At 43.9% G+C, this 25600-nt stretch overlaps 2 protein-coding genes across 5 annotated transcripts; one reads left to right on the top strand and one right to left on the bottom strand.

The window, feature by feature from the left end:
* Window positions 1–229: 229 nt before the first annotated feature.
* LOC128423912 (uncharacterized) lies at window positions 230–14061 on the bottom strand. Of its 3 annotated transcripts, none has more exons than XM_053409516.1 (6): window positions 13973–14061; window positions 8592–8738; window positions 4677–6548; window positions 3317–3442; window positions 1509–1628; window positions 230–477 (listed from the first exon to the last, which is right to left on the bottom strand). In XM_053409516.1, the coding sequence occupies exons 2-6, from the start codon at window positions 8728–8730 to the stop codon at window positions 440–442; spliced, it is 2295 nt and encodes a 764-aa protein (XP_053265491.1). In that variant the 5' UTR covers window positions 8731–8738; window positions 13973–14061; the 3' UTR covers window positions 230–439. The 3 variants fall into 3 exon arrangements, with proteins under 3 accessions (XP_053265491.1, XP_053265490.1, XP_053265492.1); XM_053409515.1 differs by lacking the exon at window positions 13973–14061 and adding an exon at window positions 10457–10689; XM_053409517.1 differs by lacking the exon at window positions 13973–14061 and adding an exon at window positions 10101–10687.
* Window positions 13789–25438, top strand: KBTBD2 (kelch repeat and BTB domain containing 2). 2 transcript variants are annotated; one of them, XM_053409520.1, is made up of 4 exons: window positions 13789–13884; window positions 18277–18801; window positions 20774–20939; window positions 22733–25438. In XM_053409520.1, the coding sequence occupies exons 2-4, from the start codon at window positions 18632–18634 to the stop codon at window positions 24266–24268; spliced, it is 1872 nt and encodes a 623-aa protein (XP_053265495.1). In that variant the 5' UTR covers window positions 13789–13884; window positions 18277–18631; the 3' UTR covers window positions 24269–25438. The 2 variants fall into 2 exon arrangements, with proteins under 2 accessions (XP_053265495.1, XP_053265494.1); XM_053409519.1 differs by lacking the exon at window positions 13789–13884 and adding an exon at window positions 13954–14057.
* Window positions 25439–25600: the final 162 nt, after the last annotated feature.

Raw genomic sequence — 25600 nt, 5'->3', positions numbered from 1 at the left:
TTTTGGGCCACAAAAATTGAAACAACTCTTGCTGTCCCTGGATTTCACAATGCTTGAGCGAGTGAATAACATCCAACAGAGTTCTTCTGAAAATGGAACTTCATTCAACCCTAAATGAAAGTTTCTCAAACTAAGTTGCAGTTTCCAAACAGAAAACTTACTTGCTTCAAAGTTTGCCATTTCAAGTAAATGTTTGAGGCGCTACAATTAATATTCCGAAGACATCCCATTAGTGCAATTTTAAACTTTTATTTTGGTTCAATATCAGTTGTGTTATTTACAAAACCAAGTGCCTTTGTTTTGGTGTTCATTTTTTTATACATTTTGTCAGACGTGTGCTCAGAAACCTTTACAGTGCAACTTTAATCATGCCGAGCCACTTGCAACCGTTAAATAGGACTCATCCGAATGATATCTGGGGTTTACACTTCAGTTACGATTATCTTCTTTTATAGAGAGATCTCCTTGTTCCACGTCCTGCACAAACGATATTAAAGAAGGTTAATTATTAAGGCTGCAGGCTCTCTTTTTATCCAAACACATTTTGATAGACACTGACCTACTAAAGGCGTTGTCCGAGATTCACCTGCATACCTTAAATGAGGCAGGCCTAAACATGGGTCATGTGCAGGAGTGTTGAGAAAGCAATACCTGTTTGGGGAAGCTTGCAGGACTCCTAAAAAAATCTATTCTCAAGAGCTCACCTGTGTGCTCCACACACTTTCTAAACATTTGACTTGTCCCCAAGTCTTAACTCAGTGCAAAGCCCCACAGGACAGCCAGTATTGTGGCACAACAGATACATGCATCTCACTCATTCTTGCAGCTACAAACTCTTTGCACACACAGTAGGTGCAATTTAACAGGCAACAGGGTAAAATGCAGCAAAAATAAGGTGAGTTTGCACAAAAAGCCACGTCACGACTGATTTGGTCCATCTAACTGGCAGCAGTTCTGCAGGACTTTGGGCAGAGAATCCTCCCTGCCTTACCTGGAGGTGCCAAGGATTGAACAAGGTATCTTAAGTGCAAGGCAATGGGCCCTTCCCAATGCACAAAATACTTTCCCAGCTTGGTGAGTCAGAATACAGGCAAAGCTATAGCAAGCTGAGTATACAAAGTCACCTTAGCCAACACCTGAAATCAGGTTGCTCATCTCTTCTACAAAGCAGGGCTGGTATTTCAGATATCCATGCTGTAGAGATTATCACATCAGATGGCTTGCATTTGCAACTCAGAAAGTGTCTGTGGCCTCTCTTATCATCAGAGATAAGCCAAATCACTATAGAAAAACACCTGAAGATTCAGATTCATGTGCACTTTCATATTTCCCCAGACCTGTGTTTCAAATCCGACTTCCTAGCAGCGTCCCATGCACAGATTCACAGTGAAGTTCTCATATTAAGTTTCCCAGTTCTACTGGCCAGCAATTTCTTCTGAGAATCTATTCTGGCACCCACACTCTGAAGACCACTGGACTAAGTCTTAGGTTAGACTTGATAAACCTACCCTTGTGCTGGGTGGCTTTGGGCTTCTCCCATTCTTCAACTTCTATGTCATGTCTCGTGTCTCTACGCTTATGTGGAGGCTTCCGTGCTTTTCTCTTTGGCATGCCTAGAAGCAAGTCACCTGAAGAAAAAGGGAACAAATATTTCTTCATCCAAAATATACCAGAGTTTGCTTCCGCAACCCCTTTCTCCCTCCCAACCCCTCTCCCTTTTCTATGAAGTCTTATCACAGATGTATCATCTGCTGTTTGGTTGAAGGGTATATGAAAACGCTTTAAATAATGCCAGTTTTATTAACCCAGTTTAGACCAGAGAGCTGTTTATTGCCTCCACCCTGACCCCGCCCCTCTCTCCCAACTAACTTGAATGACTGATTATGCTATAAAGCTGGGTTTATATTGTTAATACTTTCATGGACAGCTATGGAGAATGATGTGGATTAAGCTCAATTGTAGCAATACGGGCAACTTTCTCTCCTGCTATGGAAGGTAGGACTCGAACCAATGGCTTCAAGTTACAAGAGATTCTGACTAAACATCAGGAAGAACTTTCTGACAATAAGAGCTGTTTGACAGCGGGATGGTCTCCCTCAAGAGGTTGTGGACTCCCCTTCCTTGGAGGTTTTTAAGCAGAGGTTGGAGAGCCATCTGTCATGCATGCTCTAGCTGAGATTCCTGCATTGGAAGCGGGCTGGACTAGATGCGCCTTGGGGGTCCCTTCCAACTCTACAACCCTATGAACTCTTGCCTTGTGTAGATTGGCCCTCAGGATACATTAAAAGGTCAATGAAAATTAAGCATAATAATAATAATAATGTATACCCCGCCCATCAGGTAGGGTTTCCCCAGCGACTCTGGGCGGCTTCCAACAGAACATCAAAATACAATAACTTGTTAAACATTAAAAGCTTCCCTAAACAGGGCTGCCTTCGGATGTCTTCTAAAAGTCTGGTAGTTGTTGTTCTCTTTGACATCTGATGGAAGGGCATTCCACAGGGCGGGTGCCACTACCAAGAAGGCCCTCTGCCTGGTTCCCTGTAACTTGGCTTCTCGCAGCGAGGGAACCTCCAGAAGGCCCTCGGAGTTGGACCTCAGTGTCTGGGCAGAACAATGGGGATGGAGCACCAACACTTTGAATTGTGCTCGGAAACGTACTGGGAGCCAGTGTAGGTCTTTCAAGACCGGTGTTATATGGCCTCAGCAGCCGCTCCCAGTCACCAGTCTTGCTGCCGCATTCTGGATTAGTTGTAGTTTCTGGGTCACCTTCAAAGGTAGCCCCACATAGAGCGCATTGCAGTAGTCCAAGCGAAGGATAACTAGAGCATGCACCACTCTGGCGAGACAGTCTGTGGGCAAGTAGGGTCTCAGCCTGCGTACCAGATAGAGCTGATAAACAGCTGCCCTGGACACAGAATTGACCTGTGCCTTCATGGACAGCTGTGAGTCCAGAATGACTCCCTGGCTGCGCACCTGATCCTTCAGGGGCACAGTTACCCTATTCAGGACCAGGGGAATCATGTGCATCATACTGCATATTTGCAAATACGTGTGTTGTATTAGATACATTGACTTGAGCCCTGCAGCTGCATACCGAGTCTACATTATCTGTGCCAAATCCAGCTTTGCCTCTACTTGCTTTGTGTGTGCATTCAAGCTGTTGTGTTGACAATGTGTTTTTTTTCCTCCTTTGGGCCGTAACAGAGAGAATAACCAAGTTTAGATGAATCGCTACCAGGACAGAGGAAAGTACTTTGTGCCTAATGTTTAACAGGTGCACTTTCTTAAATCATTTATATAGACAATTCCGTACCTCTCTCTCTGCTTCTGATTACGGGAAAGTGGTCACCATGTACGAGGCTAGCAAATTTGGGCCTAGCTCCACTTTTCACCCAGTATTCAGCAGATGCAGTCCTCCCACCTTCCTTCTGTAGCCTTCCTGGGCAAGATAAGGAAGAAGAATCCAAGTCAGTCATTGTGTTTCTTGCTATTAAAGGTAAAGTAAAGGTAAAGGTACCCCTGCCCGTACGGGCCAGTCTTGACAGACTCTAGGGTTGTGCGCCCATCTCACTTAAGAGGCCGGGGGCCAGCGCTGTCCGGAGACACTTCCGGGTCACGTGGCCAGCGTGACAAAGCCGCATCTGGCGAGCCAGCACAGCACACGGAAACGCCGTTTACCTTCCCGCTGGTAAGCGGTCCCTATTTATCTACTTGCACCCGGAGGTGCTTTCGAACTGCTAGGTTGGCAGGCGCTGGGACCGAGCAACGGGAGCGCACCCCGCCGCGGGGATTCGAACCGCCGACCTTTCGATCGGCAAGCCCTAGGCGCTGAGGCTTTTACCCACAGCGCCACCCGCGTTCTTGCTATTACACTAGCCTTAATGCTCTCCACCCCACTTGCCAGCGCCCCCCTCCCAACAAGCCTTCAAGATCATTTAATCCAGAAAGCCTTATTGAACTGAATTCTACCACCGACATCCAGTTTTCTTGGGTTCTGGGCCAAGACATTTCAACCTTCAAGTACCACCATCTTACTGTTTCCCCCCACCCACTTCATGCACTGATTTAACTGCAGAGCAGGATCACAATTACATGTACAAAGATCTGTAGCAATACCAGTCAGGATCCGGCCCACAACTGGCTATAAATCAGGACTGCAGCCCCTTTCAAGTTAGTTTTTGATAAGGCATTCAGTCTAGCCTGACTTTTAGTAAAGCTGTTACAAGAATAGATTGCATCAGAAACACTTTCTAATTTTATGTGCACTGTTTGGGGATTTCATATTAAGTTTTGGATTACATTTATTAAAACCTGATTAAATCCTTATTAAGTAGTGATAAATTCTTCCAAACACCTAAAGAGGCATATCAGTATGTATGTATGTATGTATGTATGTATGTATGTATGTGAGTGAGTGACAGAGAGAGAGAGAGAGAGAGAGAGAGAGAGAGAGAGAGAGAGAGAGAGAGAGAGAGATACATGTATGTATAAAGATACTAAATATACACTGGGACAAGAAGAATGTGGATCCCACATACACCAGTCTATTAAAATGTACTTTAAAGCTTCAGTTCCTGCCCCCCTTCCAAACTGCCATGGCCCATTGTGTGTGAGAAAATGAATACTGCATTGTCCAAACATGCAGGAATGCCACTTGCGTGTTTGCTATTTACCTGAACTCTTTTGTGAATTTCTTCGTGCCTCAAGCGCTTCTAGTTGCTGGGACGTAGGCCTCTGCAGCCAGAAGCTGTAGTCACCGAAGAGATCCTCAACTTGTTCTTGATCCTTCTTCAGTTTAGTTGCCGTTTTCATTTTATCTTGCACAGGCCAACTAAGGAGGTGTGCTGGCACAGCATTTTTTGGTACTCTCCAGATCACTTGCTGGCCTGTCTGCCTGTAAGGGCAACTTCTGGTGGGGGTCAAGGTTCTTCTGGAGCCTCTTTGATTCAAGTAGTCGTCGTTGTCCTCCTCCTCCTCTTCCCCCTCTTCCTCCTCTTCTTCCGGTTCCTTTACCCAGTATTCTTCAGACTCATCTGCTTCTGATGGAGACAAACTCTTAGTAGCTTTCTTCTTGAGAGACTGGAGATGCCTTTTACTGGAAGTCCTGGGGAGAACACCCAGCTTGCCGCTTGGACTGGAAACCTCTTTGATCTTGACCCGTGAACCGCCCTTCAAGTTCTGGCTGCAGCTGGTATTGGCCTGTTCCATCCCCACCACTTCCTCATCTTCATTGAGGGAGCCTCCACTTTTTATTTTATCTATCTCCAAACCTTCAACGCTTTTCTTAAAGGTATACATATTCTGAAGCATGTAGTCAGAAGCAAAATATGACAGTGGTGCATCGTCCATCGACGAGTCTTCATCTACAGAAGACATCTCATCCGAGGTAAAGCTAAGTACACTCGGACGTTTCCTTCGGGAGAAATGCGGATTGTAATTTGAGTTGGAATCCATGCTGTTTAAGCAAGCTAACCAGCCCTCAGGAGGAATGTATTTCTCTGACTCGTCACACCACATGCTTTTTTCTGAAGTTGGCACGTGTTCATCACTCACATCATTGTTTTCATTCAACTTGCGAGGGAAATACGAATCATTCATTATCTCCATGCCAGACGGAAACAGTTCCCTTTGCCGAACCAGGTTGGACACATCGTGAGGAGCTCTGGAGCCACCGAACCTCTTCAAGCCAGATCTTTTTGACATCAAAGCCTCTTGCCTCGCACCTAACTGGTCGGGTCTGCTCTGTTCAGCCAGCTGCACTGTTCTGGCTTCGTCGAGAGGAGACTTTGGCCCATGAGTAGTAGCTCCTTGTTTTTCCAAATCCAGCTTCGATTTATATTGAGGCTCTGTCTCTTGCACATCTTCAACAGCCTCTTGCTCCTCTGGGTAAGAAATGCTCGGCACCAGTTCAGTTTGTTCATGAGGCCCATATGCAACTCCTTCACAGGAACTCATAGCAAACATATCCCTTTGCATCACATTCTCCGGCACTGGTTTCTTCACCACATCATAAAGAGGAATTGTTTCTTTGAAGGACTTCCATAGTTGAATGGCAGGACCACCGCTGTTCCCATACTCTATCCTCACTTCCTCTTTCTCAAAAGCGTAACCTGATGGGGGAAGGCTTCGGAACTGTAAAGAACCTGCAGAGCCCTTGGCAAAGTCTCTCTCTGCAATAAGAGGAGATACAGCCCTCTCTGGTTTTTCCAAAGAGATATCAGCATCTTTACCAACACCAGATGAGACACAGGCCATGTTTCCCATTTCACAGTCTCTCACTTCTATACCATGATCCTGATGTTTTTTCGGTTTACTTTCAGCCTGCCTAGGGTCAGTCTGAGTTTCTTTGGTCTCTGTTCGCTTGCCGGGATTATAGTGCCTGAAGCGTGTGGCTTGGAAAAACATGGGTGATGAGGGTGGAGGACCATTGAAATAGGGTCTCCTGTTAACTCTCATCTGCATGGGATGCTGTGGAATAAGATATCCAGGATACTCTTGAACAGGAACGGAGTAAAAGGGGAAATATGGACTCCCACTTCTTAAGCCTAAGAAGAACAGAAACATGCATTTTCCACCAATGTAAGTTTTGCCAAAACAACCTTAAGATTCATTATTTCATAGAAGACATTCAGACCTTTAACAAGACCTACTTTTGATCAGCAAAAGTTAAGTGAAATCCCTCTATGATGTTCAAGGATGAAAAAAGGTTGCATCTATCATTACCAAAGCAACCTCTTCAGGTTGCTTCCATTCCTTCTTGGCATCATGTAAAGAAATCGTGTTCTTGATTTCTGCCGCAATATGCACTGAATACAGCAGTTGGGGGAATCAAGAACAGGGTAGCACAAACAACCCCATAATGCGGGGAAGAGCCCTGTATTTGGAACCATCTGGGGTGAACTGTCCCATATGCTTTGCCCCACTTCCCCCCATCCCCTGGGGACCCTGCAGACGTCGGCTGCCAAAGGGGCAGCACTCAAAACTTGATAAATGCCTGGCTGTCAGGGATAATCAGCAGCAGACAACAGACCAGCATGGTCTGGAAGGAAGCCCTGTCCTGTCCTATATTTACACAACTGCATTTGCACCACAGCCATCCTGGGGCGCTCAGGGGCATTTGGGGATGACCCAACACCTCCAGTGGATTGGATCACTCTGCTGAGCTGTTATTATTATTATTTATTATTTATACCCTGCCCATCTGGCTAGGTTTCCCCAGCCACTCTGGGCGGCTTCCAACACTACAATACAATAACCTATTAAAGCATTAATAGCTTCCCTAAACATTAAACATTAAAAGCTTCTCTAAACAGGGCTGCCTTCAGATGTCTTCTAAAAGTTTGGTAGTTATTTTTCTCTTTGACATCTGATGGGAGGGCGTTCCACAGGGCAGGTGCCACTACCAAGAAGGCCCTCTGCCTGGTTCCCTGTAACTTGGCTTCTCGCAACAAGGGAACCACCAGAAGGCCCTCGGAGCTGGACCTCAGTGCCTGGGCAGAACGATGGTGGAGATGCTCCTTCAGGTTACAAACTGAAGAGTCACATACTTTTCGGGTTTAGCCTTTTGGGGGAGTGGACTTGCCTAGAGAACATAGGGCAAGGGGCTAGCTTCTCTCCCATTGGGGCAACTATTAATCTTGGGCATGTTCCCAATTTAAAGAGCTTGTGGGTAGTTATTTACACCAGTTGTTTGTTGGCTCTGGATAGACAAATGAGATTTGATTTCTCTAGTTCACTGGAATAAGCTTCTTATCGTCTGTTCCAGGCTTCCTCAGCCTCGGCCCTCCAGATGTTTTTGGCCTACAACTCCCATGATCCCTAGTTAGCAGGAGCAGTGGTCAGGGATGATGGGAATTGTAGTCTCAAAAACATCTGGAGGGTCGAGGTTGAGGAAATCTGGTCTGTTCACATGTCTAGCTCTGAAGGGGATCCTTTAGCTCAGGGGTGCTCTCTTATTCCCCACCCCCAACCAAGGGGTCAACCTTTTTAGGGTCAGGGGCGGCATTCCCTAGGTTGGGGCCTCACACTGTTGCCAGGTAGGTTCAAAGCAAAAGTGAGATAAAGCTTATTGAAATAAAGCAACTTGAGTAATGAAGTATTAAAATAATGGCTATGAGAAAATTTGCTTTAGGGTTTCTTTTTTTCTTCTTACAGGACAACATGCAGAAGTTCAGTAGGTGAAGCGTTTTCCATCACTATTGCTTGTTACTGAAAGCTCTACCCACTGCGATTCCTCTGGTGTACAGCGGTTAACCAAGAGGATTCCTGCCAGGAAGGGAGCACCCCAACATGGCAAAACCACAGTTGTAATTGCTGCAATCATGAAGGCCTCTGTAGAATTCTCTATCACAAGATAGCCAGTTAAAAAACAAACTAGAACTGCCTTTGCCAACTTGATGCCCTCCAGGTGGTTTGGACTACAATGCTATTCAGTTCTGACTGGCAGAGCACCAGGCTGGCCAAGGCTGGACTAGGGAAATACCAACATTAAATCCAAACCTGAATATGAACTGCAAGACCAATGCTATGTAATGGATTCAATTCGTATTTCATCCATGGCCCAACCTGTACCTCTTCCTCAGCCTTACCTGCTGTAGGGATGCCGTACGGGTTGTACATTGGGCCAAGGAACCATGGATTAGGGAAAGGTTGCTGTGCTGTCGGTTGTGCGTAAAAAAAGGGCCTTTGGTTTGTGGAATAGGGTCCGTTTTCCGAGGAAGCTTTCATTTTGTAGGCTGGAAAATAGAAAAGCAGCACTTAAAAACACACACACACACACAGACAAAAACACACACACCACCTTTGTTAAGTTCATGGACGGCCTGGGTTTTCTGGGGATGAAACAGATTCAACACTCCCCATGGAATGGTGGTTCTGTTACGCATTTAAAGGACTCAAGCAGGGCTCAGGGAACAGGAAACAAATGTTAATTTCTATGTTATCTGGAGAACTTAAGTTGATGAGTGGCTGGGGTCCACCAGTTCTGTTCTGTTCTGCAGTGCAACCGGCTGCCTTGTATGCAATATAAATAGCTGGGGAAACCCAGCCAAATGGGTGGGGTATGTATGAATGAATAAATAAAATTAAAGAGAAGCAGAGGGAAAGTGGCAAGTAAGGCTGGGGGGGCATGGGCTTGATACCCATTCATCTAGATATCATTCCCCTGTTCTTTTCCCCCACATTTTTGGGGAAAGCCCCTTTAAAGTAGAGAGCCTTAAGGGGGCTTTATGGGACAGGCAGGTATTGACCATTCACTAGGCTCCCTTGTGACCTTAAAGCCATTCTTGCATTTAGGATAAAAACAACTTCAGCCTGACTGATCCCTGCAATGTTCAGAGAACTCTATCATTTATTATTGGAAAAGTCCTCCAAACAAACAGTTTTTTGTGAAACTATGTCCTTAAGCCTCATTGCTCTCTGTGGATCTTATGCCGTAAGTGCTCTATTTGGTCACACAAACATACAAGCAAATACTCTTTCTCCTACTTTAATCATCACCTTTTCCACTCAAACCTGACTATTTTGTGCAAACTGTTGTAGAGAAACCATAAGTATTAGCAGAGACTATGACCACTGCTTAAATACAATACTAGAAATGGAAAATGCATATAACTTTGAAAGAATACATTTCACATCCCACAGATACATTATAGCTCGCTCCTGTACATGCTTCCTCAGAACTGAGTCCCGTCAATTTCAAAATTTCAGTAGGACCAATTTCAAATGGCACAATGTTGACCCAGCTTGCTTAATGACTAATCAGAAATACATCTATTTCTAAAATGGCAGAAGGCTATTACAGTGAACACACCCGTCTCAATTCATTACAGTCAAAGTTCTCTTCTTTCCTCCTAGGCAAAGACAATAAACCTCCCATTACCCTTCAAGTATCATTACTGCTGTTGCCAGCATTATTTCTAGGATTTAACACACACACAAAACTTTAGCAGTAACTGCCCACATGATAACTTATCCAGGATACCTCGTTCAAACTATAGTTTGGTATTTTAAGAAAGGGGCTGTAAGTTTATAAACATATAAAAAGCACGACAGGAAGAGAAATACGCTTATTCAAAGGTAACAAAAAGCCTACCAACCTCTTCTGAAACCCAGACAGTCCAACAATACAGAGAATTCTTTCAACAACAGACCAGCCTCTTCCAGGCCTCCACTAAAGCTCTCACCATCTTTCTACACCTTTCTATAAACCAAGAATCCCCACCTTCCAATTGCTTTTTACTCCTTAAATGCAAGCTCTACGAAGCCAAGTCATTCCTGCCCTTCCTGTATTTGGCCCCAAACCAGGTATCCATGCTGCTGCTGCATCAGAAGACAGCCCAGCAAAGAACTAATTGCTAACACCTCTCTCCTCTCTCTTAAGCACAAGCCCTTCCTCAGCACAGCACACCTGTAGCTAATTGAGGCCCTTTCTTTAAAGCAACAGGAGACTTACAGCTAACAGTCTGGTCCCGTGCAAATTTGAGTGCATCTAAGTTGATTAATTTCAATGGGCTGATGCACACTTTACTTTGCATAAGGTATGGCTGCTTAAAGTTAAAGCTATGGTTTTCCCAGTAGTGATGTATGGAAGTGAGAGCTGGACCATAAAGAAGGCTGATTGCCAAAGAATTGATGCTTTTGAATTATGGTGCTGGAGGAGACTCTTGAGAGTCCCATGGACTGCAAGAAGAACAAACCTCTCCATTCTGAAGAAAATCAGCCCTGAGTGCTCACTGGAAGGACAGATCCTGAAGCTGAGGCTCCAATACTTTGGCCACCTCATGAGAAGAGAAGACTCCCTGGAAAAGACCCTGATGTTGGGAAAGATGGAAGGCACAAGGAGAAGGGGACGACAGAGGACGAGATGGTTGGATAGTGTTCTTGAAGCTACCAGCATGAGTTTGACCAAACTGCGGGAGGCAGTGGAAGACAGGAGTGCCTGGCGTGCTCTGGTCCAGGGGGTCACGAAGAACAGGACATGCCTAAACAACAACAATGGCTGCATGCATTCACTCACCCTCAACCTATAAAGTTCAGGCTTATTGCCAAGGTAGAGACACAGTAAGGCCAGTGGCCACTGCATTTCATTTGCACTTTGATCCTACACTCTGCAACCAGTAAACTCATTCTCATGTCTCCCTTACTCTGCTTAGGGTCAGGCTAACAGAACCAGTCTGGGACCCCTTACCTAATGAAGTTACAGTTGCAAGTAAATGACAAAAAAAGATTGTGGGATATATTTGCCACCCTTGCTAGGGCCATTAAGGCAGCTTTCCAACAGAATGCCTGACCACATTCACCCTAAAAAGTTCTACCACTTTGGACTGAGTGCCTCTGAGCATGTGCAAAGCCGCCCTGGGGGAAAAATGAAGTTTCAATGACCTAGTGTCGAAAGTTCCCCTGTGCATGTGCAGACTTTCCTTCATGGAAAGGATGCTCAGTCTGCTGTTGGGGAACTGGTGTCCTACACCTTGCCTCCAATTCAATCTCCCTGCCCAAGATGCTGATTGTTTCACTAGTCCTCATCTGCTGAGAGAACCTAGGGTAAAATAGGGTAAATAGTGACTTAACAGAATGCAAGGTTCCATGTAGGCATCAGAGAGACTGAAACACATCCTGCAGTCTGGCTCAATACCACCTCCAAAATGGCCTCTTTCTTTCCCTTTAAGGACAAGAGCCATGTAAGGTAATACAGTGGTACCTCGGGTTAAGTACTTAATTCGTTCCGGAGGTCCGTTCTTAACCTGAAATTGTTCTTAACCTGAAGCACCACTTTAGCTAATGAGGCCTCCCGCTGCTGCCGCGCCGCCGGAGCACGATTTCTGTTCTCATCCTGAAGCAAAGTTCTTAACCTAAAGCACTATTTCTGGGTTAGCAGAGTCTATAACCTGAAGCATATGTAACCCGAGATACCACTGTACGGCATGGATGGAATGCATTCAAAGCATGATGCACGTGCACTTTTACCACATAATTTGCTGCTCACTGTCCCAAGGTGGAACACTTTATTGTGCCGGTGTGAATTATGGCAATGCACAAACAGGAAGCAGCAGCAAATGTGGTTAACCTGGGGAGTTTTCTGGAGCATAGCTTTCCACCAGTACCTGCAGTCAGCTAAGAAAGTAATATAACTGGCTGGGGCTGTAATCCTCTGGCTACTTACCTCAGAGAGGAAGACTCATTGAATGGATGGGACTTACTTCAGAGTAGGAGAAAACAGATATGTAAATTCAGTGCTTTTTTTCCTGAAAAAATGCCTAGGGGTACTCTCATTTTCCTACTCATATTGAAATACTGCCCCTCAATGAGGCCAAACTTAGATTCACATAATGTTTAATAATAATAATAAATTTTTATTTATGCCCCGCCCCTCCCCGGTTTAAAAATCGGGCTCAGGGCAGCTAACAGCAAATATAAAACATTGATTAAAATGTGACTTAAAAGCAGCATAAAACAGCATAAAATGCAACATAAAATGCTGCATCAATATCAATAAAATTCAAAAATTCAGGGGTCACTTTTTTTGGGGGGGGGAACCCAGTCAGTAGACATCAAATGATCACCAGGGCTAACTGGCCAAGTTGGTCCTACTGGGGCCAAAAAGGAGACCAGGGAAGAATTTTAAAGTGGGGTCCCAGAAAGGGTTTCTTCATAGAAGAGGAACGGGAGAAGGGAATAGAGGATCAGGCTAATTCAGATTGAAGGCCAGATGGAATACCTCTGTCTTACAGGCCCTGAGGAAGGAGATCAAATCCTGCAGGGCCCTGGTCTCATGACTTTTCGTGACCCCCTGGACCAGAGCACGCCACTGCAAGATCATGCCTCAGCTGAGACTGCTTTTTTTTGCTTAGGATGTTCTTGTTTAGCTGTTTAGTCGTGTCCGACTCTTTGTGACCCCCTGGACCAGAGCACGCCAGGCACTCCTGTCTTCCACTGCCTCCCGCAGTTTGGTCAAACTCATGTTCGTAGCTTTGAGAACACTGTCCAACCATCTTGTCCTCTGTCGTCCCCTTCTCCTTGCGCCCTCCATCTTTCCCAACATCAGGGTCTTTTCCAGGGAGTCTTCTCTTCTCATGAGGTGGCCAAAATATTGGAGCCTCAGCTTCAGGATCTGTCCTTCCAGTGAGCACTCAGGGCTGATTTTCCTAAGAATGGAGAGGTTTGATCTTCTTGCAGTCCATGGGACTCTCAAGAGTCTCCTCCAGCACCATAATTCAAAAGCATCAATTCTTCGGCGATCAGCCTTCTTTATGGTCCAGCTCTCACTTCCATACATCACGACTGGGAAATTCCCTGCATATACAATGCACATTAGGTTTGTGGTTTATAACTGATTGCATGGGTAGCTGGGGACACCTCTCTAGTGTACTGTGTACATGTAGAATACGGTTTCAAAACCGTCGTTTGTGTTTCTGAGGGCAGGAAAGACGCTTCCTTAGTTTCTCCACAAGGGCTACTCTCACAATCATTTCTTGCGCCTTCCAGGCGGCCGGCAGGGGGCGCCAAAGCAAAGAACAGCCTCTTCCATAGGCGCCCGAAGGCGCGCTGCTAACACGTTGCATTCTGGGAAGGAGCCTCTTTCCCCGAGAAGCGGCGGCGGCGGCGGCAGGTGGGGTGTGAGGCGCGTGCGCACGAACGGAGAAAGGCCGCGCCGGGCGGAGGCGGCCCTGCCCATGCGCGAAAACATTTCCCACCCACACACCCAAGCTCCGCCTCCCTGCCATTTCTCTCTCTCTCTCTCTCTCTCTCTCTCTCTCTCTCTCTCCCCGCCTTCCGAGCATGCGCGGGAGGGCGGCTTCGAACGCCAAGAGGGTGCGCCCGCGCGCGCTGCGCTCCTTTCAACGGACGTCGGGGCGGGCAAGCAAGCAGGCGGAGAGCGAGGTAAGGCTTCCCGCGCGTGCGCAGCCGCCCTGTGTGTCCCTCCGCCCCGGGCCCCTTTCCCTCCCCCCTCCACCTCCCCCCCCCTCACCTCCTTCCGCTTTCCTTTTCGCCCGGGAGGATCCTGAGGGGAGGAAGGCGACGCGGCCGCCGCGGGAGGGGAGAGGGTGGCGCAGGTTTGTGAGGGGCGTCTGTACTGTGGGTGCGGGGGAAGGGATGGCGAGCGGCCGCCGGCGCCTCCAGTATCTCCTAGGCCTCTGCCGGCCCTTCCGTGACAGGAAACGCGCGCGACCCCCCCCCCTCAAAAAAGAAAATCCGCCATAGACTCCTATTCTTCCCCCCCCCCACCCACGCGTTGGCCTGGACTCCTTCATGACGGGCTTGAGGGTGGTCGGCACCGGCTTCCGCGGACGGTGATGGGGGGAGAGGAAGAGGAGGAGGAAGGCCGCGGGGGGGGGTGAGGCGCCTGAGCGACGGGCGAGAGCGACGTGTGTGTGTTTGCGTCGGTGTGTTGTTCTCGGGGGCCCACGCGCCGTGAACGGCTCTCCCCCCCCCCGACTCCGCCTCTTGCGGCGACGCGACTGGAGAGTAGGTGCTTCCGGGCGGGGGGAGCCCCGCGGAATTCCCCGCTCAGGGCCGCCGCCGCGGCGCATCCTCCGCGCCTGCCGCCTCCAGTGTCAGGCTCTGGGCAGCGGGCGCCCAAGGTCTTTGTTCAGAAGGGGGGGCGGAGGGGTTGCTGTTTCTCTTTTGGGGAGGGGGGTGCGTGGCTTTGGGGAGGAAGGGGTGTTGTGGTGGGTGTGGAGGTGAAAGCTGAGGAGTGGGCCTGGCCTGGCCTGGCTTAGCATCGCATCCAGGTGAAGTCATGGTCAGGGTGTCTGCTTTGCTGCATCCTGACGCCGCTGCATAAAAATACAGTGGTACCTCGGGTTGCATACGCTTCAGGTTACATACACTTCAGGTTACAGACTCCGTTAACCCAGAAATATTACCTCGGGTTAAGAACTTTGCTTCAGGATGAGAACAGAAATCGCGCAGCAGCGGCAGGAGGCCCCATTAGCTAAAGTGGTTCTTCAGGTTAAGAACAGACCTCCGGAACGAATTAAGTTCTTAACCCAAAGTACCACTGTACTGGTTTTGGGTGTTCATCCTTACAAAGCTGCTATTTAGAAACACACCTTGTTCCCCTACCGGGATGAGAAAAGCAGGTGGGTTTTTTTTGTCACCACAGCCTCCTAGCGGAAAGAGGTTGGCATCTCTTAGCAGAGACGGTGAGGATGGGATTCCGCTCCCCCTCCTCCCCCCCCAAAAAATGAATTGTAGGTGTAAAGTTACAATTAATGATGTTGAAATGGAGGTACTTAATTGAAACAGAGCAACAGGCTCCTTTTGCTTCTTCGGTTTTAATCTCGATCTCACACACACACACACACACACAAATTTAATGATGATTTATATTGGCTTGGCATAATTATATAGTTGCATTGTGAACTTGGCATGTAAATGGATGTTTGGGTTGTAATGTTTTGAGAAGGGTGATCAGGTTACTTTTTCACCTGTTCTACATAGAACAGATGCAAATTTTAACTACTGAGTTGAAGTAACAAGTTCAGTGTTTGCAGAGGTGTAAAGAAATATATTGTGCATTTGATATAGCTGTTGCTGCAAGAATTTTTTTGTGGGGGGGAGATAGGGAGTGGGCATGGCATCATACAGCTTGCTTGGCATTCTTAATTTTGCCAGGTTTAGTGACTGGTGCTATTGCTGTTCCCAGGGGCTCATATTTCAGCAATAGTATGTGTTTCTGTGCTGGCACTACAATTCATATCGAACTTTAATTGATATCTTATTTTTTAACAGCGATTATTGGCTGGGTTAATAACCGAGGATCAGAAGGACAATTCATACAGCTTAATTTCAGATGATGGTATTTTAATAATAATAATATAAAGTGCAGTTCTGTATATAGGTTTTAAAAGAAAAAAAGTTTTGAATAGGATTGTGTGTGTGACACGTCTTGCAATTCTTGTTTAGAAATCAGATTTCATTTGATCTGAAAGACTGAAGGTTGGAGAGTTCAATCTTGCACAGTCATCCTATTTGGAAATTTGAAGTGTATGCCATTTAGAGTGTATGCCAGTATAATACTTACAGAAACTACCATAAGCAGGGCTTTTTTTAGCCAGAACTTGCCAAAACTCAGTTCTGGCACCTTTCAGGTGAACACCGTTGCCATTATGAGAGAACAAGGGAGGCGTTCAGGGTGAGCACCAGCATTTCTTTTTCTAGAGAAATAGCATGGACCATAAGAATAAGTGATTGGTGATGGTAGTGATCAGAAAGGATGTCATTTGGTATTACAGAGGGATCCGAACTGAAGTTTGGTGCAGCTGAGCAGCCTTGTTAAGACATGGTTGAAAGAGTAGCGTTTGAGATTTGTAGGTGTATGGTAGTAGCTGAAATAAATGTTGTCTAAAAGTTCAAAATAAGTTCAATGATACGGGAAAGTAGTAATATGTATTATATAAATGTAAGCTGTGTTGACATAGATAAGTTGGACAAGTTTCTGAAATGAAGCCACCAAATTGTGTACAAGTTTTGATAGGATGTACAGTAACTGGTTAGGCCACAGAACTCCCAGAAGAGATTTAGAGATGTAGTGGCTGTCTGTACATGAGCCAGTAGTTGGTGCTGTCACAGTTTAGTTCTAATAAAAGCAGTATTTCCAAGACTTTAGGAGTAGTAGTATTTGGCTACATTTGAGCTTTGGTATTCTTTTTTCCTTAGTCCTATGGTTTAGGAAGGATGTTTGGAGGGAATCAAAGGAGTATGTATGTTCTACTTGTATTTAGTAAACAAGCTAAAAACTTTGAAACTGCCAAGCTTGCCTAATACTGTATTTGTAGTTGGCATCCACCCATTGTTATTAATGAAGTTAAAAAAGAGAAAAATTTTGATAGAAAAATAAAGCACTGGAATTTTTTCTTCTCCACATCACTGCTAGAAAACAAATAGTATAAGCAAAGGTTGAAAGCATTTAGCTTTCAAGTTATGGAGACCTTGCCGGTGTTTAATAGGGAAACGTTAATCTTGATTGGGAACAGGCTAAGAACCAGGTGCTCACTACCCTTGAATTTGGAAAGTGGCTTGCCGTGACAGTGAGCCCCACTTTCTCAGTGGTGATGGCAGTATTAGAAACTGAGATATGAAAAGTCAGGAGCTAAATGGCACCTTAAACCTAGGTTATGGGCATAACAACTGAATGTCTAGGCACACTTTTTTATAACAAGAATACAAAGCTGAAACTGAATGAACTGCAGATAAAATATTATGTCCATTTTTCACATTGTATAGTCCTTTCCCTGCTCACCCCCCTAATATTCTTAAGAGGGTCTTTTCTCCAATCTTCAGAGAGTAGCTGGAAGTGGGGAAGCCAAAAAAAGGTCCTCTTTTCCTTCCACTCTGCAGTTTTAATCTGAAATCTTCGGCATAGTACTGCGCCCAGAGCTCAGAAACTAATGAAATTCCCTGTCGCAAAATGCGCCTAGAACAATGGGAGTTTTGAACATTGGGTGGCGATCTCCCCCACAGTTGGAGTAAACTTGAACCAGAGAGGACAGCTAGGATAGGCTGCTGAGATTCTCATAGCATCTCTATTACCCAGTGCAAAAACATGGGCCACCCTTTCTGTCTCCACCAGTGTTAGAAACTGGGATAGGAAAGCTATTCTCCACATGACGCCTGGTTGTGGGTGTCAAAACAGAATGGGAAAAGGTAGTTTGACAGTAATGAGCCAGTAGGGCATAGGAAGTGGTCGTAGCCCCCTCTGTAGGATTGCCACGTGCGTAAACTAAAATACTTGAATGTGACATTGCAGATGTAGTTTCATCTTGATTGAAATCTGTCTCAAATAATGTTAAATATGTGAAATTAGGTGGTACCTCTCAACTAGCCTAAAAAGCATTAGAGAAATGTTTACTGTGTCACAGAGATCACAAAGCTTCTGTGGTATAGATAAGACCTAGAGTCCAATGACATTTGTCGTCATGTTAAATATTGTGAAGAGAGACAAAAACTTGATCTATTATTGCAATTATTAAGGAGACATTGCCATTGCTAGGAGAGGGAGGACCAGTTAGGACCACAATAGATGGGTTTAATAACATTTCTACGCTGCTACGCCTATCCAATGCTTCATTTTAGTTCTGGGCATTCTTAAATCATCAGAGGAGTTGAGAAGGCATCAAATGTGTTCTTCCCTGTTAGTCTTTGCATTTATGAATGGCCTTCATAACAGCAACTTTATGGTTTAAAGTAGCATACCAAACAGTGTTCTAGGCAGAACAATGGTAGAACAGGCTTAGAAAAATTGCTGACATGATTTTTTTCCCCTTCTAGTCACAAGTGATTGAGAAATGGTTCAAGAAAATCTACCTCACAAATTGCATTTGTTTGCCCATGAACTGCATCACTGGAAATCTGAACAGGAACTTGGCGGTCGTTCTTGAAAGTCTCAGGCGAACGGATGGACACCAAGTCAGTTTATTGCATCCAAGGAGTGGGTTGCCATCTGAAGTATTGATTCAACAGTCCAATCTATCATTGCTGAATGTCTTAATAAAGTTAGCAAAGGATTCAAAATATCCCTTGTAGTTTCTTCTGAGTTCTTCAAAAAATGGTTGCTTGACCTCTTTCCTGCTGAAGTAAAGTGGCTTCTATAACCTGTTTCTGGAAATATTAATGGAATGCAATCATGTCTACCCAGGAAGAAAGGCAGATCAATACGGAATATGCTGTATCCTTACTGGAGCAGTTAAAGTTGTTCTATGAACAGCAGTTGCTAACTGACATTGTTTTAATTGTTGAGGGCACTGAATTCCCATGCCATAAGATGGTTCTCGCTACATGTAGCTCTTACTTCAGGTATGTGATTAAAGTAGCGTTATTTCTTCCATTAAAATGTATTCTTTTCATTTCTTATATCTAAGACTACAGTGTATAATATAATTTTAAAAGGGTTCTACTGGGTAATTTGAAGTGAATGGAGTTGTGGGTGTGGAATAGCTAAGCGGGGGTGTAAAACTACTTTGATGGCTTCATAAAGTGTGTAATATCTATTGTAAGAGTGATGTTTGAGTGCGAGATATGACATTTGCTTTATGGAGGGTAGCTTGGTTAATGAAAACAAGGTCTGAAATGTCTCCAGCTCAATTTCACAGAAGGAGAGGGAGGTTTTTCTTCTTTTTAGTTTTGAGGTTTGCAAAGTTTTTTTCTTTTTTGAGTGGGGGGAAGAGAGACAACTGCCCCTCTTGCATTAGATTTGAGTGTGAACAGATCTAAAGTGTGTCTGTGCACATGCGTGCAAAATCCCATTGCTCTGTTGTGTGTTAGGAAATAAGGAGGCATGGAAATGGAATACTCGCATGAAATAAGAGCATGATTCCGCTATTCCATGGCAGGTTAGGGAGAAGAGTGCAGTCTACTTACAGGAGTAGCCAGTGGTGCCCTCCAGATGTCGTGGACTGCAACTTCCATCAATCATTGTTTACAATTTGCCATGTGTATGTAGTCCATAATTTACAGAAAGCATCGCACACTGGCTACCACTAATCTAGAAGAATTAGGCAAGTTGACCATGGGGAATATGCCCAGAGTTCTGGCTCAATATCTGCTGTGATGTTTATTGTACAAGAGCAAAATAACTTGTGCAACTAATACCTTTATAAATAAAAATATCTTATACTTATTGTAGAAGATGTTGGGACATGCTGCATTTTCCATGTGCTTTGTTCCATTGTGTATTTGAAACTTCTGGTATGGTTGATATCTCAGTGAGTATTAATGAAATGAAATAAAAGCACAGTATCAGTGGCTCCTCTTGGCTTTCAATTGTACCAAGACATACTGGCAATTCCAGACCTTTTGAAAACTTGAAACTTGCCCAAAACAAAATGATTTTCACACCAGTAACATGCAAGTACTCAAGGAATACCAACATCGAACTAACTTAAATTTTATGCCAGTGTGTCTCTGGTGACTGCATGAAAGATGAAGTTAAAATTGCTAGAAAGTTGCAGATGAGTGTGAAATACTCAAATGAAACTAGTTTTAACTACAGATATCTGCAATTTTGTGTATGTATGACTAAGTGTTCTGGTGCTTACTACAAGCCATTGACTGATGTCAGAATGTGTTTGACCAAAAAAAAATTTAGACCATTGACAGTTGTTCTAAACAGGAGATTTCGAAAGTAATAACTGTTTTTATACTTTAAAGAAGGGCAGAATGGTTGGATTTCACTCAGCATTGCTCTTATGGGAGAGATTACATACCATATTTTTCCATGTATAAGACGACCCCTATTTTCTTGAACCCAAAATTAAGAAATCTAAGCCTGTGTCGCCAGAGCCTAGACCACCTGAGCCCGGGTTGCCCCACCAGAGCCTGAACCCAAGCCCAGGCTGCCTGCACCAGAGTCCAAACCCAAACCCCTGTGTATACACCCCTGCGTATAAGATGACCACCAATTTTTGACTACTTTTTTAAAAAGCAAATTTGGCTAAAACAGTCTTATACACTGGAAAAGATGGTATATCTGCTGAATGTAACCTAAACACAGGAAGTTGATATATATCATTTATTAATATGTTTTCTAAACTGATTTGTACCACAATAAGATCAGGGAGTCCACTTGCACACAAACTGGACAGTAGCTTATCCATGAAACTGGATGTAAATAGTGTGAAATCCCAATCCTTGGAATGCAGCCTTTGTGAACCATTTAATAGTTTTGAATGCTCTTATATGTACTGAATTTTATCTAGCTCCAGGCTTCAAAGAGTTGGAGAAAGTAAGATAGAAGCTAGAAGTTAATGTATTTTGTTTTATCTTTCAGGGCTATGTTTATGAGTGGGTTGAGTGAAAGCAAGCAAACACATGTCCATCTAAGGAATGTGGATGCAGCCACTTTGCAAATCATAATAATTTACGCATACACGGGTAATTTGGCAATAAGTGACACTACAGTCGAACAGCTATATGAAACGGCTTGCTTCTTACAGGTAGGAATGTTTTTAAAAAGGTCTCTTTCTGAATATTTAACTTTTTATTTTCTTTTACATTTAACAGAAACTGTCATGGAATTATTTGCATTTTCTGCCCTAATGGTGCTACTATAAACTAATTACAATATATTTCTATTTGGTTCAAATGAGTTTGCTCTCCATTACATACTTCTAGAATTAAGATGTAAAATTGATGTATTGCTATAGGGCAAGGATAGCTAACCCTCAATTTGAGAGCCTAATGTGGCCCCCTAAGCATTTTTTTTGGCCCCTTAAGACTACTGATTTTTGGTAATGACAAACTAAGCAGTGCTGCACTGGGTGGAGCCCAGTGTTCAGATAGGGGTGCAGATCAAACCCTGATTGGTCATAGGATTGATCATTTGAGCAGAAGGGAAACAATAGCCCTACTCCTCTATTGTCCTGCATGGATGCCACTTTCAGAGGGTGGCCAATGGTGAATGGACTCCCCCCCAGGCCACAAAAGTTTAGCTACTCATGATTTCAGGGAGCCATGCACTGTCATGAGCTTTCCAAAGGGAATTTGCAGTATAATTAATTTTATATATTTAATTTGTTGTTCTCTTTACAACCAAAATACAATATATAACAGACCAATTAAAAATAATGATACACATTAAAAGTGTTCAGCCACAGAAGCCATTATAAAACACAAATATCCCTCCCACCAATGGCCAGATACATACCTAAGTACACTAACTTAAGGCCCACATGCCTGGGATAATAAAATAATGTCTTGGCACGACACAGAAGAGATATTGGTGAACTTCCCTAGGGAGAGCATTGTACAACTGAAGCACTAGTGCAGAAAAGGTTTGATGCCACCCTCCAAACATCTCTTGTAGGAGGCACACAGGGGAAAATTTTTATATGATAATTTCAAGAGTCTGGGGGAGCTTATAAGGGGAGTGATAATCTAGAGGTACTTGAATACATTGCAACATTCTAGGATAAGGGGCAGTAGTGCAGTAAAAGGAAGTAGAACCTCCCAGTAGAATGACTGTATTAGCCAGTGAACTAGCAGAAGGTTTGATTCAGCTTTTTCTGTTCACTGCCATCCCTGCAGAGATTGGAGCTGTCTGATATCTAGTGAGATGGGAAAGCAGGGATTTTTTTGTTTTGTTTTGAAGTATGTAACAATTTGACCAGCAATAGGGAAAACCTCTCTCCCTATTATCTACAGAGATAAATAGGGAAGACGCCTGATCACTGAAAGATGGTCAGTTTCTTCAGTAATCAATAGACTTTGGCCATTGCAGATGAACTGGGGCACTTTTCCCCTTCCTTTCCTTTTTGTGAACAATGATATGTTGTAGCCGGTATGTTTAGGCACATTCTGTAAATGATCCCTTCACCTTCGTTCAGTAGAAGTTGTTTATTCATTTCATTTTTATACTGCTTTATATTTTTAAGAAAAAATCTCAAATCAGTTTTCAACCTACATTAAAACATCAAGTAAAGTATTACACTATAAAGCATTACAAAAGAAGCTCAAATGCAAAATATACAAAGCAATGTAATTAACAGGAAACTAAAATATTTTTTTAAAGATTTCAAAATAAGACATTACAAAGGAAGGTGAAGTATAGAATACACATTTAAAACAGCATAAATGGCAAGAGAATAAAATATTATCTTAAACATAGAATAAGTTGAGAGGTTGCTTTTATAGAAATGTAGGGAAATTTGTATCTTTTCCTGTTGCTTTTTCTTTTCTGTTGACCTTAAATATGAAGTTAATGTAAGCGTTGCATTGTGTTTTATTGCAGGTAGAAGATGTGTTACATCGTTGCAGAGAATACTTAATTAAAAAAATCAATGCAGAGAACTGTGTGCGGCTGTTGAGCTTCGCTGATCTTTTCAGCTGTGAGGAGTTAAAACAGAGTGCTAAAAGAATGGTAGAACACAAGTTCACAGCTGTATGCCACCAGGAGGCTTTCATGCAGCTCTCACATGATCTGTTGATAGATATTTTGAGTAGTGACAACTTAAATGTGGAAAAGGAGGAAACCGTTCGTGAAGCTGCTATGTTATGGCTGGAATACAACACAGAATCTCGATCACAGTATTTGTCATCTGTTCTTAGCCAAATAAGAATTGATGCGCTTTCTGAAGTTACACAAAGAGCTTGGTTTCAAGGCTTACCGCCGAACGATAAATCGGTAGTGGTTCAAGGATTATATAAATCTATGCCGAAGTTTTTTAAACCAAGACTTGGAATGACTAAAGAGGAAATGATGATCTTCATTGAAGCTGCTTCTGAAAACCCTGGTGGTCTTTACTCTTCAGTTTGCTACAGCCCACAGGCTGAAAAAGTTTACAAGCTCTGCAGCCCTCCTGCTGACTTGCATAAGGTTGGGACGCTTGTAACTCCTGATAATGATATTTATATAGCAGGGGGGCAGATCCCATTGAAAAATGCAAAAACTAACCACAGTAAAACGAGCAGACTTCAGGTTGCCTTCCGAACTGTGAATTGCTTTTACTGGTTTGATGCCCAACAAAACACTTGGTTTCCAAAGAGTCCAATGCTGTTTGTTCGTATAAAGCCATCCCTAGTTTGCTGTGAAGGCCACATCTATGCAATTGGAGGAGACAGTGTAGGTGGAGAGCTCAACAGGAGAACTGTTGAAAGGTATGATACTGAGAGAGATGAATGGACAATGGTAAGCCCACTGCCCTGTGCGTGGCAGTGGAGTACAGCTGTTGCTGTTCATAACTGCATTTATGTAATGGCACACAACCTGATGTACTGTTACTTCCCCAGGTCAGATGCTTGGGTTGAAATGGCTATGAGACAAACTAGTAGATGCTTTGCTTCGGCTGCTGCTTTTGGGGATAAGATATTTTATATCGGAGGCTTGCACGTTGGCAGCAACTCTGGTATAAGACTCCCTACTAGCACTGTAGATGGGTCTTCCGTTACTGTGGAAGTTTATGATGTGAATAAAAATGAATGGCGAATGGCAGCCAACATCCCTGCCAAGCGATATTCTGACCCCTGTGTCAGAGCTGTTGTCATTTCCAACTCCTTATGTGTCTTCATACGAGAAACCCACATGAATGAGAGAGCAAAGTATGCCACCTACCAGTACGATATGGAACTTGACCGGTGGTTCTTGCGCCAGCATATATCTGAACGGGTGCTCTGGGATTTGGGGAAAGACTTTCGGTGCACTGTGGGAAAGCTATATCCATCTTGCCTTGAAGAATCCCCATGGAAGCCTCCACCGTATCTCTTTTCACCAGATGGAGCTGATGAGTTTGAGATGGATGGAGAGATGCTGACGCTGCCACCTGTATAGCTCCCAAAATTAAGAGACTGCATGCCTATAACTGGTTATCATGAAAACTCTTTGAGAGAACAGGGCTGGAATATGAAACAATAAGCTGTCTTGTATGTATGCCCTATTTAACATTTTGTGGCCATTGAGTGTAAATCGGTGGAATTTATAAGCAGATATGCTTCCATAATCTGAAACAATCCCTCTGGTAGCTGATGGGATCTGTATGTATATTGCAAGCTTAAAGCATCTGCTTATTGTCTAAATTTTTAGTCTTGTGAAGACTTTTAGTTCAGGAAACTTTCACAAAAGCAGCTTCTATTTCTAGGATGGTATGTTAATTGCTCAAAGTATCTTCCAGTTATATTTGAGTGAGTTCTGGAAATCTTTGTATGTGCTAGTTATTATAGATTGTGTGGCCTAATGGAATGTGCTACACCTATTACACAACAGCCGTGTTGGTATAATAATGCCATGTAAAGAGAGAAACAAATCCCATGGATCTACCTGTGGTAGGAAGGGTAGATCTTCCAATTTACGGTGACATGCAGGGCAAAATGACTGCAGGCTCAGTCAAGCTGTATTATTATTATTATTTTATTATTATTATTAGGTGCATGTATTTTCACTAACTTATACCTGTCTATTTAGAATACAGGTCTTCCGAGCAGCTGGTAGTTTGCCAGGTGTGAACTTACGTTGCTGGGCTTGCAGTAAGAATTGCCAGCCCTACCTAGTGCGGGTCTGTGTGGAGCTTTTGCTCAGTAAACAGTTCCACATTCTGTATTTCAGAAACAATGGCTCATGCATATTACTTCCTGCTGCTTATGTCCCCCTGCCCCAATGTTAACCAAGATATAGTGTGGATTAACCAGGTTTTTATTTTTGTTAATTTAATAACAAGCATTACTGTAGTGTGACTGTGTATAGATATCCCTTAGTTGTCTCTCTTTTGTTTTTGTTTTTTTGGGGGGGGAACAATTTTTTTTCAGGAATACTCTGTGCAGGAGAGCAGTTCAGTAGTGCTGCTCTGGCATTAATCCCAGGAACCACTAGCAGTAGCGGAGCGCCGCCCATCTTACATGAGCACAGGTGCTTCATGATGGATCATACTAGCATGTTCAGCTGCATCATGTTCTGGCACTGTATTTTGAATGATATTAATTTATTAAAAAAAAAACCTGAGTCAAAGACTTGTTTCCCGCGTTTTCTGCAAGACAGTATATTCTCTCAAACTAATGTCAAAAAAATATTTCCTCAAACTCTTAATGCCAAAAAATATTCTGTTACTGGGTGGCTCAGAAAATTAGGAGCAACAGGAAGTGCAAGTCCTCGTGTTCTGAAATATTCCAG

The sequence above is a fragment of the Podarcis raffonei genome, chromosome 12 (genome assembly GCF_027172205.1).
Source record: "Podarcis raffonei isolate rPodRaf1 chromosome 12, rPodRaf1.pri, whole genome shotgun sequence".
In the NCBI taxonomy this organism is placed as follows: Eukaryota; Metazoa; Chordata; class Lepidosauria; order Squamata; family Lacertidae; genus Podarcis; species Podarcis raffonei.
The sequence above is the reverse complement of the archived record's forward strand: the minus strand, read 5'-3'. Positions and strand labels throughout refer to the sequence as shown.

Bases quoted from the DNA above. Each gene is read 5' to 3' on its own strand.
- LOC128423912 (XM_053409515.1), bottom strand. From the start codon at position 10,538: ATGCAAAGTAAAGTGTGCATCAGCCCATTGAAATTAATCAACTTAGAT. The intron at 8,739-10,456 runs GTAAGTCTCCTG...TCTATTTTCCAG, and splicing joins ACGGGACCAGACTGTTAGCT to CCTACAAAATGAAAGCTTCC. The intron at 1,629-3,316 runs GTACGGAATTGT...CTTTTTCTTCAG, and splicing joins AATCAGAAGCAGAGAGAGAG to GTGACTTGCTTCTAGGCATG.
- KBTBD2 (XM_053409520.1), top strand. From the start codon at position 18,632: ATGTCTACCCAGGAAGAAAGGCAGATCAATACGGAATATGCTGTATCC. The intron at 18,802-20,773 runs GTATGTGATTAA...TTTATCTTTCAG, and splicing joins ACATGTAGCTCTTACTTCAG to GGCTATGTTTATGAGTGGGT. The intron at 20,940-22,732 runs GTAGGAATGTTT...GTTTTATTGCAG, and splicing joins AAACGGCTTGCTTCTTACAG to GTAGAAGATGTGTTACATCG.